Source organism: Chroicocephalus ridibundus, chromosome 6 (assembly GCF_963924245.1).
Source record: "Chroicocephalus ridibundus chromosome 6, bChrRid1.1, whole genome shotgun sequence".
In the NCBI taxonomy this organism is placed as follows: domain Eukaryota; kingdom Metazoa; phylum Chordata; class Aves; order Charadriiformes; family Laridae; genus Chroicocephalus; species Chroicocephalus ridibundus.
The window spans coordinates 71504093-71522676 of NC_086289.1; the positions used below are offsets into that span (position 1 = coordinate 71504093).

The 18584-nt window shown below is 46.7% G+C and overlaps 1 protein-coding gene across 3 annotated transcripts in view; it reads right to left on the reverse strand.

Annotated features, from left to right (window-relative positions):
* Window positions 1-18584, reverse strand: part of PLD1 (phospholipase D1) — an 81904-nt gene that overhangs the window by 21150 nt on the left and 42170 nt on the right. For 2 of the 3 annotated variants that reach the window (XM_063337499.1, XM_063337498.1), the window contains 13 exons: window positions 17065-17123; window positions 16453-16545; window positions 13636-13788; window positions 12697-12846; window positions 11282-11365; window positions 9485-9566; window positions 6852-6962; window positions 5331-5537; window positions 4433-4649; window positions 3364-3477; window positions 1104-1232; window positions 644-762; window positions 390-503 (listed from right to left, as the gene is read on the reverse strand). In XM_063337499.1, the coding sequence (XP_063193569.1) occupies window positions 390-503; window positions 644-762; window positions 1104-1232; window positions 3364-3477; window positions 4433-4649; window positions 5331-5537; window positions 6852-6962; window positions 9485-9566; window positions 11282-11365; window positions 12697-12846; window positions 13636-13788; window positions 16453-16545; window positions 17065-17123 (1632 nt within the window). The remainder of the gene's footprint in view (window positions 1-389; window positions 504-643; window positions 763-1103; window positions 1233-3363; window positions 3478-4432; window positions 4650-5330; window positions 5538-6851; window positions 6963-9484; window positions 9567-11281; window positions 11366-12696; window positions 12847-13635; window positions 13789-16452; window positions 16546-17064; window positions 17124-18584) is intronic. The other variant, XM_063337501.1, reaches the window with a different exon arrangement.

The following is an 18584-nucleotide window of genomic DNA, read 5'->3' on the forward strand; positions in this document are numbered from 1 at the left end:
CCTGGGAGACCGCTCTAAAGATCTGAGCTAAATAATCAGTGGGTAACCTCAACCCATCAGGCCTTCCCAAAACATAAAACCCAAATGTTAGGCATTAGAAAAGCAGAAAAAAAAAAAAAGTCATGGTATTCCCACAACTTGAGTACTGCATACAGTTTGGTCCTCTTACCTCAAAGACGAAGGTATAAATTAACGCATCTCTACTGAAAGAGTTGCATTATTCTATTGTAATTGAGGATCTTACCACCTATACCGTGAGTAAATGAAACAAGAGTGTTTCATTTTATAATTTCAAGTTCTGCAGAGGGTCTGTCAAGCATTTCCTGCTGGAAAGATGCAAAACAAGCTCTCTCCTGTGAGTATGTCAGCAGGAGAACATCAACACCCACCTGGACCGTGGCATGAACAGCCTCGGGCACCTGGTACTTCAACTCATTAGCCGTTTGCTGAGATTTTGGCAACAGGAATGGGTAGGACAGGGATCGGTATTTGGGCTTCATAATCTGCCCATGGGAAAAAAGAACAAAAAAAATCCTTGAAGAGATTGCAAGATAGCAGAATAACAAAAAAAAAAAAAACCAACATGGATGAGGCAGGGGCTGTATTTATTCCCATGCCCCTGGCAGTGATGCCCGCACCCCACCTTGGTGAAGTTCCAGCGCTGGATGAAGTGTCGGGCGACATCACGCGCCGCTTTGCCATGCACCACGGAGGAGATGTCGTGCCAGGGCATCCTCGGGGTGGTGTATCTGTCAATGAAGTCTACGGGACAGGAAAGCACGTTTGGACCTCCTCAGACAAAGGACATGAATATGGAGGAGCACAGCGTCCCTCTCCTCAAACCGAAGCTTCTGGGACACGGCACCGAGGGTTGTGCAGATCAATGATCATACAATTGCCTGCAGTCCAAGTCCATGGACCGTAACCATGGAATTGGCCCTAGAACCTCTCAAAGGGAGTTCTGCTGCTTCTTTCTAGCAGCCAAACCAAAATAGCCTCATTACCTCTGGCTCAGAAACAGGAAAAATTACGTTTTGAGACTGAAAAGATGTGGAAGAGGGTTTGGGGGAACGTAGTGACTTTGAGGGTGCAAAGGCACTTACCAGCAAAAGGTTTGTCAAGTTGAACCCAGTCTTTAAAGACGAAGTTGCAATAGTCTTTTCCGTGCCAGAACCTGGTTTCCCCAAGCAGCTCGCCAACACCCGTCTTCAAGCTGCGGATGGATCCTTTATCTGTCACGGGCAAACAAGATAACAAAAACACACACTCCAAAGTCACAGCTGTCCATGGCACACCGCTGGGGAGAGACTCACTGCCACGGAAAAGCATTGGTAGGACTTGCCCGTCCCCCCTGGATGAAGCTGTTTTCTCCCTCATCTTCCTGATGCTTTCAAAGGATGCATATTAGTATTTTTTTCTTCCCTATTTTAATACTTGTTATACAATCAGGACAGGTTATATATAGGAGTCAGTTATGGAAACAAAAAGGCAGATGCCGAATTCTCTCTACATTGGACTAAAAAAAAAAAAAATAAAAATCACCCAATAACCATTTGTCTTTCCACAGCCCGATGGCACCTAACTATTACTATGTGGCTGTCCACTCCCTGCTGCCACCACCTTAGTGGATATACATACAGGAACACCACATATATCATCTACTTAATATATTTTACAATACTAATGAACTAATTCCGACTTCTCTGCTGGAGGGTTTATTATTTTGCCTCTAGAGCAGGGTGTATCTCCTCGAACAAAAGCCAGACTTTATTAACTAGAATGAGACGATTAAAAAGCTCACGTTCCCTCATTAAGTACTGTGGGTTTTGTTTCTTTGATTTTGTTTTTCCAAATAACAATGCCATCTTTTGATACAGCTTTACATGTTGAACAAACGAATGCTGAATTCTAAATTGATGGTGATTTAAAACGGTCTAAAATAGTGTAGACAGGCATATTCCCTCCTGACAGGGTCCCTTTTCTAGAGCACATATTTTGGGGTGCAGAGCAAACTCTTTTTCCCTCTCTTCTAAGAAAACCAAAGATGTTGGCCTGGACCAGAAACATTTAACTAGCATTATTTCCTGACCCTGAGAGCAGCTTTCATCCACTGTACCAAACACGAGTGCGACAATTAGACAGTAACATGCCAACAGCAGAAGCCTTCTCCTAACCCAACCACATCACCAGGTAACCATGAAAACCCCTTAGCACAAAAAAAACCCCAACCCACCACCCTTTCAACGGTCAACAAAATGCACATCAGCAGCAGCACAACAAGACCGGTTCAGATGAAGCAAGCTCTGCTGTAAAGCCCACCGAGCCGAGCAGAGCCAAGCCATGCCAAAAATGCCATGCAGCAGGTATGCACCACAGCTGCCTTGGGAAGCTTCAGCTTCTAGTGAGAGTCCAGGTGGAGCTGGGGAATCGCTGACTCTGCATGCTGGAATGGCAATGGGTAGGACATGGGACACGCCGTCCGGCCAAAACACACTTCATGTGCTGAGCTTCGATGGCTGTACACCGACTCACGAATGAGCATGAGGTGACCACAGCGGAGACCACGCTTCATTTCCACGAAGCAAATGCATTTCTGCCTCGTTACCTGCCACTACTTTCTAACCAATATTTTAACAATTGGAAATGAATGCCTTAGAGGAAGACATTAGCAAGAGGAAGATGCTCTCTCCTCACCCCGTACCAGAACTCAAAGGCATCTCGATGAGGTACCATACTTAAACAGGTCCTTCCACCATCAGTCCAGAGATGAGAGCAGCTCAGTGTTCCCAACCACCCAAGTCCTTTCTCAATCGAGTATGTTTCCATTGATTCTAACAAGGGGCAAAAGGGGAGTCCTCCCAAGTCTTCATCCAAACACAGGTCTGCCAGCAGCCACTTTGCTGTTTCCTCTCTCGGGTTGCAACTGTCTTCCAGCATTAGGCTTATTTTAAAATATCCAGTGCAGAAGTTCCCATTTCCAGTCACAAGCCCCTTCCTTTACAGGAAGGGGAACTGCTGAAATAATCAAATATCAGAAAGAGCTATTTCCTCAACTGTACCCTGCTGTTGTTATTGCAAATTTCTTTGTGCTTTTCATTTCAGATCTTGTTGTTATGGTTTTTTGTTGTTTTCTGTTTTGGTTGTTTTTTTTTTTTTAATTACTTATTTACGCTGCAGTTTTTGAAGCTTCTGGAGAAGGCCTTTCTGCCAGGATGCCCTCAGAAGCGTGCTGAGGATGCTGGGAGAACAACAAGCAGCGAAGGCTGATCCTGGCGCCCAACCTAACTCTCACCATTCTTACAAAGCAAAAACATCGGCAGCTGAAGCCTGAAGGGGTCTGCACCTCTGCCTTCCTCCACTTACCCTCCTGAGGCTCAGCGAGCCCCTGTTTGGATTCAGTGTGGTGATGGAACATTTTCAGATGGGGCTTTAAACTCTGGATTATATTCGGTTGACTTCTAGTGGGGTTACAGTAACCTGCAGAGAGTCAAGATGCTCTATTTATGGCAAAAACGCACGTCCACTTCTGCTACACTGATGCCTGATCCTGCCTGAAGATACCTGGCATGACAGCAGCTTGAGGGAGACATCAATTTGCTGAAACTACAAGTGACCAACAAGCAAAGGACCAAATTCAAGACGCGGCTGGTTTTAAACCAAACATATATATTGAAGTAGAAAAGCCATGGCTGTCTCCTGAGCTGACTGCAACCAAGGCAAATGATGCTCCAGCAAGGCCTCCTCCAACCAGAGGCAGGAGTAAGATCTGCAGGGAGCGATGGAAACTCAAATACGTTCCCGCCGTGAGCAATATACAGCTTCAGGAGCTGAGGACTTCAGGAACAGGTTTCAGGAAGGACTCCATGCTAGAACAAGTGTCGAGCCAATCCTTGTAATTTTACCTTTGAAGCTGTTTTTAATGTGGGGAGTTAAAAGCTGCATTCAAATATTCAACTATTGAACAGTCTCTCCTCTCTCGTAAGTGGGTAAACGGGGAATATTTCCATTTAAGTGAACTGATTTAAACCCAGGTAACATAAGGGGATAATCACATTCAGAAACCATTTCACCTGTTAAAATAAACACCAGTCGGAAAAATGAAAGATTCGATTCTCCCTTGCAGAACAAAAATTTGCCAGCAGTGTAAGCATTCAGCATCATGTACACTACATCGCGTCATCTGATGGCTCACGACAATTGCTAATTAACTAAATGCCAATCCACTTAAAACTTTTCTTGTGTATTTTGCAGTGACACAAATTTACATATTGACTACACACAGTTATTATTCTGATAGCTAAGAAACTCATCAACTTTCCTTCCTTACAAAGAACACATTACCCTAGAAATTCTGTGAATCTGCACGTACACCCACCCCCCCCACCTCCGCACACGCTTTATATATGTTGTTTAGTTGAAAAACATTACTTACTTGATTCACTGTCTATGCTGCTGACGCTGTCCGCGTGGTGCATGCCGTGTTTATGGAGATGCTTGTAAATACTGAACCTCGAAAACTTTTTGGGTTTTCCTACTCCTTTCATTTTTGATAGGTCTGGGGCATCATCCGCATTTCTCTGTAACAAGTGGCTTTCTGGGCACAGAGCTTGCGACTGCAGGGGGACACGTTCAGACGACTCTGCTGCAGACTGAAGAGACACAAAGACACAAGACGTTGCTGCAGATGAGGTATGAGGTTCCCTGTTAATTACAGGTGATTGTGCATATCAATGCCCTGAAACGACCAGGAGCCAAACTCCACTCGTGAGAAAAACACACTTTGGTGGGAACTACCAACGCTTTTGAAGGAGAGAGTCTGTACCGAGGAGGCACTCGAAAGAAAAACCCATTAATGCTACCAGCACGTTTTTCAGTCCCATAAGTTTAGTCTTGAGTATTACCCCCCTTGAAACTCTTATAAATTTAGACCTCTACATTTTTTTAGACATCTCTGGATGCATACAGAACCAGGTTAGCAGAAAGCTTAGCAAGCAAGGGCCCACGTATCCAGAAGTTCCGAGCACCCTGTGAGTGCCTACTGTGCATTTCTAGCTAAGTTTTATTAAGAATGTAGCCTCCAAGTTGTGACTGCTGCTCCAAGCTCCAGGGAAAACCCAGCTGTCTATCTCCACGCCCTATCAAGGGCTGGTCAGGATCTAGCCCTAAAGAGCCCTTCGATGCTCACATACTGCCCCCTTCCCATTACTATTCCTCCTTAAACCTCCTAACCCCAACCACATGCTTAGAAGTGGACACAGCTTGTTCACCCTGACCGCAAACCTGACGGGCAGATGCTGAAGGTGGCCACTAGCTGGAGCAAGCTCACTTACTGCCAGGTTGGTTGTCGACACCGACTTCACTGCCACCATTCGTTTCACGCTGCCCACGTCGGTCAGGCGATGCTCGTCATCATCCCACCTGCCATACGCCAAGTCGATGCCGCCCACAAACGCCACCGACTGGTCAACAATGACGAGCTTCTCGTGGTGGGCCCAGAGGTACACAGAGGAGGACACGTGGTCTGGGTGTCTCATCACCTGGGGAGAGAACCAGCACCCAAGCTCTGTGTCATTGCCCAACTTCTACCTCCAGCCAGAGAGCTGCCCCGATTTTTCTTTTTGGCTACTCAGGATGATGGAGAAACACTGGAGTTTTCAGAAGATGCCTCTACACAAACTGCTGTAACCACTGAAGCTCCGTGACTACCCCCGAGTCGGGTCCAGCCTTACTGGCAGGGAGGTGTTTCCCCAAGCAGCAATGGTTACTGGTGTTGGGATAGGTCACACTTACAACAACAGTGTTCCTAAGAGGACTATAGTCAAGGAAACTGTTTCAACAAATAAAATCATGCTTCCAGTAGAGCTATAATAGCTGAGCTTTCAAACATAGAGCCTGCGCTAAAAGAAAACAACATATTGGTGATCTGACTCACTTCTTTGGTTGTTGCCACTACATAAGTGAAACGAGACGTTGGCTGTTTTTTTCCGCAGTTAAAATCGGCACGTTGTTTGACATTTGTTTATGAGATTCTTTCTGACATGTGTTTATGGCAAAGTAATTTCTATACCTAAGCATAGAGTATATAGTTTTATTTTTTTCATTTTAGAGGAGAGCCATTAGACCGGCTTCCTGGGGGAAAAGCTACAGACTTTGACCCGGCTGCTCCCAAAGCCTGTTACACAGTTAGCACGTAGCTTCCAGTTACGCCTGCCCAGCTTGCTGCAAAGATGATGGTGAATGGATGCTTCCCTTCACGGTGACAACTGATCAAGTGACAATAAATCTATTATTCTAGCAGTTTGTTAGTCAGCTTAATGAATAACATGTATCTTCTTGCTTATTAAAATATATATGTCTCTAATTTAGCCTTATCTACTGGTTTGTGTGCCACAACCCATTTTCTGCTCGGTGACAGAGCAGAGCGTAACAGCACAGGACAGCCCAGTGCTGTTCATTTACATTCATTTACGTTAAACACCCGGTGTTGACTCTTGTCATCTATATATGAACAGAAATGCTGAGATGAGACAACATTCTCAAATTGTAATTTTCCATTTGATTTGTAACCCCATTAACTTGTCACTTGAAATATGTTTCTTGTGAAGTAGATGAATAGTTGCTTTGGCAAGTCTAAACTAAGCAATTTTATGTTCAATTACAACCTAAAGAAATGACGTTGCCAGATGTGGTAATCACTGTACGGATGATTCTCATATTCTCAGACTCTTCCCACCACAATGGTAGGAATTGCTGTTTTTTCCAGTTCACACCTGAACACACTGAGGGTCAGCACTCGCTATCGGGAACAAATGAATGCAGATGTCCTTCTTCACCGCTCGATGCGCAATTACCTTGATGTTGGGATGGAGGTGCATGAGCGTCCGCTTGCTATATTCGCTGTTGATCCCTAGGGCAAGCTCCACCTCTTTGTACAGCATAACAAAAATTCTCACTCCTTGTTGCTGTCAGAAATAAAAAGAAACACGTGGTGTGCAGGTGTGTCAAGGGGTACAGTCCCTTCCCGAAGGGTGGAAAAGCTGAGAGGCAGTAAGCTTGTTGTGCCTGCAGACAGAAATCCAGGCTGAGGTTACTTGTTCTTGACTACGTTCTTCCAGATCCACCACTGTGATCCTGCAATACGCAAGGACCCGCACTGCCCAGGGAAACTGTTCAGCCTCCAGAGAAGAGCTCAGTACCTGGATTCGGGTGTGAAGAGCTGAGCTACGCCAAGGCCTACCAACATGTCAGTCTTACAGCAGCCCCTTTTAAACATCCTTTGAGGCAAAATTTTGCCAACGTGATTCACTCCACATATAATAGCGTTGCACATATCCACTGAAGTTCAGTTTTCTCCTGTTTCGTGTTGCCCTGAGGTTTACCTACAGTTAAAAGCCTCTGCAGGACAATGATGATACCAGTGTGGTCATACGGACATCCCTCTCCCAAAGGGGATGCAACCAACTCAACGCCAGCAAACAAGTACTTTCTGCTGGTAGAGCTAAACAAGCTCCTGGAATACAATAAGCGGCGCTCAAAGGATGGTGCTTTTTATGACTAGAATGGTATCTACCGGAGGGTTTTTAAGAACACTTGGTAAAGCACTTTCAAAACTAAGTACTTCCAGCAGATGCTGGCCACACACTGAAACTGCTGCCGTAAATCAGCACGGCTTCAGATCTTGTGGGCCTAAACTTTACAGAGCCTTTTAAACCTCTATTCCCATAAAGCTGCTACCGATAGCTTGGGCAGTCTCCAAGTTGTGGATGATATTCTGCTCCCCGCTGCACCCAGAGAAGCCCAAGGCAGCACTGTACGTACTTAAGGGACAGCCTTACCCCAATACCTGGACACCAGCTTGCTGACTGCCCCGCTGAATCAAAGAAGTGCCACAAGTGAGAGAGCAGGCAAGTATTTCCAGGAACTAACCTTAAAACACTCCTCACTCTTACAAGGTATTTATAGCCATAAGAAAATCCATGTCAACATGACAAACAAAGCCAGAGTCTTCCACCCAGTGAGGATGCCCTGTGGCTGCGTTTCATTTGCCAGAAAATAAGACTACTTCCAAACCAACTACAGTCAGACACAAAAAACTCCATATTTTTTTCCCAGGTACATGGAATGGGTAAGGGCTATGACAATGACTAGTTTGGAAGGCGAGGGAGTCAAAGACTACTTCAGGACCTCCACGTGGACTCCTGCCCTTCCACCACATCAAGAGTTCAAGAGACTTCCCTGGCTGCGTTTCCCTCCCTGACTCAACGCTCACGTGGGGCAAACTACTGTTTCCACGTCGGTGTTATCACGGGTTGGGTGAACAACTGAAGTACAGCCCACATCCATGAACACCTCACGCTCAGCTTCTCTGCCTGGCTCACGTGGTCCGTGAAGTGTTCTCTGTAGTCTGGATTCAGGTGCATTACTGGAAAGCGGAGCACCACTAGCAACAAAATAAATTGTTTTCTGAGATGAAAATGCTTAAAAAAAAGAGAAACAGAGCTAGTAGCTGCAGTTGCTTGCTCGTATCTCACAGTGCTGCACAAGAAAGGAGAGCGTGCGACAGCACAGATTCCCTTTGCATGGGAATCCTCACCAGAAGCACCAGGAAAAGCACCAGGTCAACAGCACAAGTGAGCTTTTCTGTTCAGGAGGAACAGCAGAGAAGGAAAAATTAAAACAGAGGGGAAGAGAGCCTTATCAAGTGTACACAAGCATTTGCTTACTGAACACGAGCATTTATTATTGCTCAGATAACATGGCAATGCAAATGGGAGTTCAAGTCCCCAAGTCATGTTTATCACCTCCTTGTACACATGTTGAACACTACAGCCCAGTTTGGGGAACGTGATATTGCCTATGTTTGTACAATTTATTTTTTTTTTCCACGCTTCGCTGAAGCCATTTTTGCTGAAGAAAGCTATTGTGAGTTAGCATGAACCTCTGGATGATACCGAGGGACTTTCTCCTAACGACATCCTGATGTTCTTGGCAGACTGAGGGGGCCTTTCACAGCTTCAGCTCGGAAAGCTGCAGCACAGAGACAAAATACGTGGTAAAGACAGACAGGATCTGCACAACACGGCAACGTACAAACCACCTACCAAGAGCCACCACAAAGTGCTTAGTCTTTCCCATCCCTCTACATTACATATGCTACAAGGAGAGCACAGGACAGCACCCCCTCTTTGACCCCACCAGGAGCTGGGGCAGTTGTAATGCAAGGCTGAAGTGACCCAAACCTGAGGACTTGCAGGGGAAACCAGAAGGTCCACCCTCCTGTCTCTGAGCCCTTCAAAACACAAAAAGGGGGAGCAAATCAAGACAAGCAGCGTCCCGAGGCCATCTGAAATGAGGCCTGGCCAGCTTTAACTCTCATCCCTGCCAAAATAAACAGCGCTAATGCTCCAGTCCCAGTGTGACCTTGTAACTGGGTGGGCGCGTGGGGTTCTCTGCAGGGTGAAGGTTGCAGCTGGAGCTCACTTACTGCTTTCCGCTTCAGGATGCAGTCCAGCCGCCAGCGATTTCCTTCCACCACGGGTCGTTTCATGAAGATTTCTGGGCTCAGCCTAAGAAAATAAAGGGGTGGAAAAAACACAGCATCTGTAGTCTGCAAACAAAGCGTTGGCCTAAAGAATCAGCTTGGGAAGCAAAGAAATCAAAGTTTATATGAAATGGATATGAAGGCCCAGAGTGATGCGCTCTCCAACGTCATGCTCTTTTGTGTTTTAATAAAGGAGCATTGCGGAGGGCAGGGGACGAGTCCAGCACGTTCGTCTCAGTATTCAACAACCCCTGAGACCAAGTTTAACCATGATGTATAAATGGGAAACTTGGACTCTATCTATGAAAGAAAGATGCAACAGAAGAAAATCCCAAAGCAGATTTGAAAGAAATGTGTAGACATAAAAAAATAAATAGGAGTGGGATTGCAGTTCTCCTGGTATTTAGGCTATCCAAGTAGCATACACATGTGCTGAATTCTCCTCGCTGCCTAAAGACAAAGCAATACGATCTCTCAACAGGACATGTTATTGATCCATAGCTTTAAGGATTACAAAGAATAATTAAGCAATCTCATCTAACTCCTGCAAAGGCAGGTGACAGAATTTCATTCCTGTACTTTTGTACTGAGCATGGGAACTTGTGCTTGATTAAAGCATGTTCCCACATCCTAAAAACATGCTTCTGACAACAGCCTCAGAGTTTAAGATAAGTTTTGCAGTTCTAAGATACATTAACAATTGTCTGAACATAACGTCAAAAGACAAGGGGTCTGAAATGCGATGCTCTTGCATGTGGGGATCCAGGAGCATTGGCTTTATCTGTGGTCATGTCAGGAAACAGGTTTACCCCAGTAAACGCAAACATTTAGTTTTCTCATAATTGCCACCTAAGAATTAATTAATCCTCCCGGTTCCTACGGGCAGTGGATTAATGGCAAAAGGTTCACTTTACAGATGGAGAAAAAGGAGCACGGAGACGCGCCCAAGGTTAAGAGGACGTCTGAGCTGTGGCTTGGGAGCCTGCCCTACCATCCCATCCCCAAGGTCCAGGCTGGCTCAGCCAGATTAAATTCCACAAAGGCAAGACACAGGCAGCCGCAACCGGTGTCCAGCCAAGAAACTCTGCCCTGAGTCTGCGCAAGCACCTTCTTTCTGCCTCAAACAGGAACCAGAGTGCTGCATAAACATACTGGATTACTAGTTAAGAAGTGGGCAGAGCCAGGTCCTTTGGCAGCCACACAGCTCAGGGAAGGGACAACAAAACTCCCCTTCCATTGTTTGGCTCATTTAAGAGCAGAGCAAAAATCACATCCCCTCAAGATGATCTCATTGCCGGCACGAGGCTTCCCAAAACCGTGAGGAGGAGCTGAAAAGAGGGTCCCATGCAGGATCACATGGGAAGAGCACTGTCAGAGGTGTCTGGGTGTCCATGTTCCCTTACACACTGAAAAACACTCTTGCCCCTTGGGTTTGCAGTGATTTACACTCCTGATGAGCACCTCAAGCCATAACGTTTGCAATTCAGGTGGTGCCCTCGTGCAATTTCAGGCCTTTCCTTGGAAGGAGACAACCAGGCTGTTGATTCCAAGCATGCGCTTTTGCTGCCAACCCTCCTGAAAAGGCCTTTGAATCCAACACAAGGAGATGTTTGGGTGTGCTGCCAAACCATCTGGCCACACAGCTAGTTGCCATACTGTAGGGCCTCCGAACAGTGCCGGATTGTCGGGAACGTCCCGAGAGAGACGGTTGGTCAACGTCCAAATATGGGAAGTACGAACCACCAATCCGTGATGAAAATTTCCTCCTTAGCAGCTTCCATGGCATTTGCGACATCTTCAAAGTAGGACTTAGCATTTACATACCTGTAAAAGCAAACACAGCACAAAGATCTAGGCTTCCTCCCTCTTCATTAAACAAAGTCCGTAGCTGAAGACTGACGGGGTTCTGTGTTAATGCCATTTACATTCTCTTCTCAAAAGCAAACACATACCAAATTTCAAGAACTAGGACAACACGCAGTGAGAATGTCACACTGCTATTAGTAGCTTAATAATCTCTTATTGTGCTGTTTCATTAAGCGCTGCTTGGTATTTCTGCCAACCGCACACAATATTCTTGGGCTTTGCTTGATGTACGAGCTAGTTTTGGCTCCCGGGGAAGGACGGCGGAGTGGTGTTTGCTTTGATTTACGGAAACTATTTGGGCAGTGGCTGCTGCAAGGCAGAAGCTGCAGTGAGAGCACTGCAAGGGTTCCCTTCCAATTTTTTCAGGTGCTTCTGGGAACGGCATAGTGCAATCAGGTTACAGTATGGACGGGAGGATTTCTCATGGGACATAAAGCATAAAGCCAAGTCGTCCTTAGACTATACCCAAATTTGCATTTGCTGATTCTCTTTCATTGCAAAGCCAATCTGCAAGGCCTGAATGTGATGCTGCTCTTCAACCAGGTGAGCGACATTTGCATCTGAACACATCCACAGTGGCTGGACGGGCAATGCTGCCTTACAGAAGAAGGATCAGCCTTGCAAATGTGCTGGGCAGGACGTATCTTGCAGTTCAGAGCATGAAGGACACGACCAGACCATCAGTCGGTTGCAGAGGAGCACGGGCAGGACAGGCTGCAGCAGAGCTGCTTAGCCAGAGCTCAAAGACCTAAACCTTTAGGAAACGGTATTTCCAGAATCAGAAACTGTGATAAAATTGAGACCAGGAACATCTTAATTAAAGAGCAGTTCTGGTTTTAACTCACAAGCATCCTGGAAACAGCATTTGCAGAATCAGAAACCCGGATGAAATCGAAGCCAGGAATATCCTAATGAAAGAGCAGCTCTGATTCTAACTCATAAGCATCCTGCCAACTATATCTGCATCAAAATACCATTTTTATCATTACAATAATAAATACCCAACGTGTTCAAATTCAAACAAAACTTGATGTTTCAAAACGCTATTAAGCTGCGATGCAGAGCCTTAACAGGATCAAAGCACTCCTGTCACCAGTTACTCTCTTCTGGGTCAAGAAAGCCTCATTTTTTCCAACTTCTCTAGTTATTGTCAATCTCTACAGCTACGGAACGCTACCAGCTCTATCCATCAGACCCGGGGCTAACGCAGGCAGGCGTGTGCTGCTCCTGCTGTGGATAACGGCGCCCAAGGCACCGTGATATGGTCACATCCCTGCCGTGGTCCTCACCACTTGGCCAGCGTGTTCTCCTGCACGGCCGCGTAGGAGCCGAAGCGATGCTGCGTGAGGAAGTCCTTGCCGTGTTTCCGCACGAACTCGTCTATGCCCTGCCTCCACCACTGGGCATGTCTGTAGCTGTTACACTTCAAAATCAGCGACCTGTAAAACAGAGGGCGCGTGGGGCGGGATGCTGAAGCCACGTACATTTAATTGGGCTGCTCCTCGCTGTCTGTACGCCTGTATCGGTCATATTTTATTGAGGCAAAAAGTAAGGAATAGCAAGGGTCTTTGCTCTGCTGTTGTTCGCAGAAGAATAAACCAGCACTGAACTGATATGAGCGACTACCACATTATTTCTCTGCAAAGTATCAAAAAATACCACAGATTCAAATTAATGGCATCACCTTAACTCAGAGGAGAGCTGGACCTAGCTTATACTTTATTTTTTTAAGAGATGAATTTACACTGTGCACTACTATAATGATATTAAATACCTCTTTATCCCAACTAGCATGTCTTTCAGGTAACGCTCCAGCTGGGATGCAGAAGAACGCGTCCCTGCTTGCAGCATAGAGGATCAGAGCGCCTAGAAAATTACTGTAAGCAATTGCTGCAAAAACAGACTCTGCAACTCAACGTGCACCATGCCCCCAGGCCCGAGCAATAACCGCAAGGATGGACAAACAGCAGCTGAGGCTCCAAATGCCTCATTAAGACGTTGGAAATAATCACCATTACACAGGCCAAATCCCCAGCAGGGATAAAGGTTCCAGCATCCGCCCAGCGCCGAGCCCTGTGGGATGCTGAGCTGCACCAGGGCATCCCAACGCACCTTGTTAACCCCCCCCAGAGCTGAGCATCAATTAAGAAAAAAAAAAAGTCCTTAAAAGAGCAAAAGTAAAGGGAAAAAAAAAAAAAAAAGGTCTAAATAAAGATCATATTTCTTACCTAGAGAGATTGTCGATCTGCAACCCGTATTTAGTTTCTGTTTCTTTCTGGCCAATCTTAATGCTGAATTCCTTATCTACCAGCAGGACAAAGGAGATGGCCCCCGAGTCCGGCTTCATGTACAGCAGGAAAGAGTCCTTCACCACCAGCCACCTGCACGGGCACAACAACTCGTATTTCACCCATGACGGTCTTCAAAGCACGAGCCATAAAAAAAAAAAAGCTAATAAAATGGAAAAAAGTGTTTCCTTCAAAAGAAGCACAAATCATTTCTCGGAGAAAAGAAAGCGTTCAGTGTAAAGGTAAAATTCCTTTTTAGGGGAATGGTCCAGGTTATGGTTTTCTTGAGCAGGAAAGCGCCTATTTTACGAAGTTGAGTAATAAGTTTGGATTCAATGTAAGACTTTTAGAGTGATTTGCATGACTCCTTTTTACAGAAGCCTCTGAAAATATAGGTTTTCACATCTAACGAAATCAATGAGAACCTCCCTGCCCACAAACTTCCCAGCACCAGGCAAAGAGCAACAAGGATTCCTCCATCCCACATTTTTTTTCATCTTATATGCTATACCTAGAGGCAACAACAAGTTACCTGACACTTCTAACATTAATTATGATGCCAGGATCACTTTCACTCCTATCAAAATATATGAACGAGGCATTTTGGAAATCTTTTATTGCCAAGCAACAGGCACCCTGTTAGAAACACATGATGAGAGATGACCGGCAGGTTTTACATAAATACCGTAGCCTGAAGGCAACTCTGGGAAAAAAAAAACCCACCACTTTTTTTTTTTTTTTTAAACTGTGAATGGCATTTCTAATTTTTTCTCCCCCCTGCGGCGTAGCTGGGGTAACCGGCCCCCTCTGTCCCACACAGGTCCTCGCCACCAGACCTTCGCCTCATTCTTCTGCACGCTCAGAAACACACAAAGCAACAGAAAATACCACAAAAATCTGTTCATTCTTACATCTTCAGTAACCGCCTCAGCTCCTGATCTACTTCCAGACGCCATAATATTTTCTTTTCTTTCAGGACTCTGAAAGAGTTATCCCAGCATCACCTCTCACTCGGTGCCAAAATCCCTCCCCCCATCATTTGGCCCATAATTTCGCTCCTAAACATCCCTCAAAAACTATATTTCCAAGCGGTCCCCTTTCTGGTTTGCCCAGGCAGTTCTCCATGCCCAAGAAGTCCTGACACCCCACTGTCCTCCTCCGTGTCCCTTTCCTCAGCCCCCGTGGCCATAACACACCCCACCTACTATGATAAGTGACGTAAATTCAGGGTATAAAACCCCAATTTTGGGGGGGCAAAGCCGTTACGGGCAAAGGATGGCCGCAGAGTCTGCCCCATGCTCAGGGGGAGCCTTGCCCCTGCGTTGACGTGTCCGAAAATCCTTCACTTAAATAACCCTCTCTGGGAAAGATTACTGTTAATTGCTTATTTATCGATGCACAGCCTGTCAGTCCCAGCGGGGATTCGGTGCCCTCTGGTATTACTCTGCACACAATCCCACACAAACGCTTCTCCCGTCCCCTCCTTAGGCTCTAAAGGAAAAAATCAAGATCCGGCAGAGCTGAATGTTCGACTGTCCCCCTTAAAGCTTGGGCTCTGCATAACATTGGGAAGAGTTAACTGAGGGGCATCAAGAGGAAAAGGCATTTTTTCCCCATAAAAGAGGGAAAAAAAAAAAAAAAAAAAAAAAAAAAAAAAGAGTTGGAGACAATTTAATGATTTGACCTGGAAGAAGGTCACATCTTCATCTCCTTGTGCACTCGTTAGAGAGATCTTCTGTAAAATTACATTAAGAAATGTTGGAAAGACTATGAAGAAATAGGACCTTTTCTTCACAAGAATGCAGAAAGACTTTGTTGGAAAACAGAATTTTTTTTAAGATAAACTAATGACCGCCCACCAGCGATGCTAAAATCCAAAAGGTGGATGACCCTTGGGGAAGCTCTTACAGACCAAGAAATTGTTGCTAGAAAGCAGATACGTACCATCTAGATTTTTCTAAAGGAAAGATTTGCCTGGGAAGGGCAGGATTCAGGAAACACAGCTTGCATTTTTTGGATGCCAGCTGTTAACATACACCCATAGCACACTCCTCCCTGCGCTGTAGCCCTAGGGTACACCGAGATCTAACGCTGAAGGTAAAGGGATGGGGACACTAAGTTACACCAGTCTGTAGCGGGAAGGGACACGGGAATGGGGTTACTTGTGAAAACTCTCATGAAAACACTGGCATTTAAACACATGCAGTAATAAGGAAGAGGCGACGTATTTAATTCCAAGGTTAATTGCACCAGAGCTCCTTACTGCTGCAGGTCACGTGTGATTTAATCCAGGTCGAAATCAGCCCAGATAGCGTATCAATTAATTGATTTGCTTTCTGTAAATTGAGGAAGGAAAGCTCAGAAAGCTGGGCTGAAATCTGGCCAGGGCAGTGTCACCAGCCACGTCCCAACCTGAAGGTATGGAGCTCCTGGGGGCTCCCGCAGCAGGGAAAGCTGGGCACAGACCAGGGGATTATGGCCGTTTCTGCCAGCTCGGGGCTGTAGGAAACCCCAGTTTTCCTCCGGAGCAATACGTCCCTTGTATGAACTCCAAAGCAGAAGAAAAAACCCACCATCCTCCTCACAGGAGGGTGAAGGGGAAGAGCTGGGCTCTTTTGACCTGAAAATCCACGGCTTTTGTAAAAAAGCAAGAACGTCCCTCTCAGACTTTTTGGGAAGAAAAAAACCAAATGAGTATTTTTGCATGTGTGCCCAAGGAACACACAGCATCGCCGCCTTCGCCCGCCCCAGCAGTACCTTTTGGACCATCGGTAGCACATCCTTCCTTGGCCGCAGCAGTTCAGGCCAGGTATGCGGTGGCCCCCGGAGCGCTTCATGATCAACCCTTCTCTGCAAGGACAGAAAGATGGTCAGGATGGGTGGCATGGCTCACCTGGAGGAGCAGAGGGGGCTCTCAGGTGGAGGATGCTTCCTGAACCCCCCAGGGATGGCTCCTGCCACCTCCAGCCGTGCCCGAGCAGCCCCTGCACCACTGCCCTGAAAGCCAGAAAAAGGGCAAAAATACCCCCCCAGGAAGAAAATGATGTGGATTTAGGAAATGCAGGGCCCTGTTTTACAGCACAAGCAGGAGAACAAGGGGGTCGACAGGTTGTGGGAAGGGAAGGGGAAAAACCTCATGAGCCAGCTGATAGGCTGCAGCCCACATCTCATGGAGCAGCCCACTCCAAGACTATTTCCCAAAGCCCTAGTGTCTCTCTCTGAACATTAATACAACCTTATACCCGGATGGCAAAATACTCTCCACTCCGTTATTGGTGAGAAAGTAAAGCCATAAATTTGAACACTACTTATTCAGAAAGCCATGCTCTTGGTGAACCATGACTCACAACGACACAGCTCACAACTCACATGCCCTTTGGTCCCAGGTCGTGGATGAATGACAGCTGGCTTACTCCAATGAACTCCATCTGGGGAAAGAGAAAAAGATTCCCCCTTCTATCATACTCTGAAACCCACAAAATACTTTGCTTCATTGAAGCGACTTGTCACAGAGACAGAACCCACACAAGATCCCCAGCAGAAGTTACCCACCATCGCTTAAGCATCTTCAAGACGACCAAGAAAAGCAGTCTGGTTGGGCTTTTTGTTTGTTTGCTTGTTTGTTTATTTTAAAAGTGCTTTGGAGAACACATTTCAGGCAACCAGGACAATCAAGATCAAATGTATTATTGGGCCCCAATGATATCCTCCCTCCTGGATTGCTGGCTGAAACAAGGACTCAAGTTTGACACTCTTTAGAGGCCTGTGTGAACTTGGGTGGCTGCCTGAATCCTCTCCCTCTAGTGACCCGCAGAAAAGCTGGAGGGTGAACGAGCATGTCCCCAGGGCTGGGAGCATCCTTTTACCTCCGAGACCCCCTGTGCCATGGACACACACCACATGTGGGTTCAGCCCCTCAAACCACGAGCATCCTCCAAGACCATCACAGCAGGTCGCTCCCACTCAGCGCTGCACACACCCCTGCCCCACATCCACTGCCCGGTCTTGACCCTGGGAGCCAAAAATCCACACAAAAGCCACAGTGGGAGAGGACGAGAGTGAGACCAAGCACGACCTCCATGACTTCTGCTGGTCTGCATGCACCAGGGTCAGCCCTGATGGAGCCCCGTGGCAGGCGCAGGCTGGGAAACCCACGGGCTGCGCTACTGAGTTTACCAGCAAATCTCAAATTCGAGCAAGCTGCCTCCTCGCAGCTCCTCCTGCTTCAGCAGAGATTGCAGAGGAACGTAACAACAAGCAAAGCCGGTGAGAAAGCACAGCATGATTACATTCACCTCTAAAAATAGGACACCAGGCAGATTTTGACCGAGCAGGCTTTTCTTGGCACAGCAGGACATTCCTGACAGTCTGCTGGTTATGAGCCCTGGGCCCCATTAGCAGGGAGAAATGCCTGCTCCGGGCATGCCCTGCAGGACAGGTCTCGGGCAGGAGTAGGTCTGGGAAGGAGATGCCTTGCATGGTGAAGACTTGCCTGCACCCAGGCACTTTTAACTTATTATTGCATAAAATTGTCCAAGGTGCTCAGGGCAGGAGCTGCTCTCTGCTTCGGTCAGGCAGCAAGCTGGTGGGAACCCTCTAACCACATGTTTTGGCAATGAAACCTGCTGGGACCAAAGCCCAGGACTCAACCCATGCTCCCAACCACAGCTGGGACATGAGACAGCCTCCAGGTTGGCTTCAGGCCGTGCCCACCCATGCCCCACAGCAGCTCAGGTGCCAGCAGCCAAGGATGAGCTCTCCTCCAAGGTGGCCACTGTCACCTGCTCTTTGGCAAATCAACCTCAGGGCCCTCATGGGCAAAATCCGATTTTGCACAGGAACTACATGGGCGGACCCATAAGTCTTGAAGATATTTTCAAACACTAAGT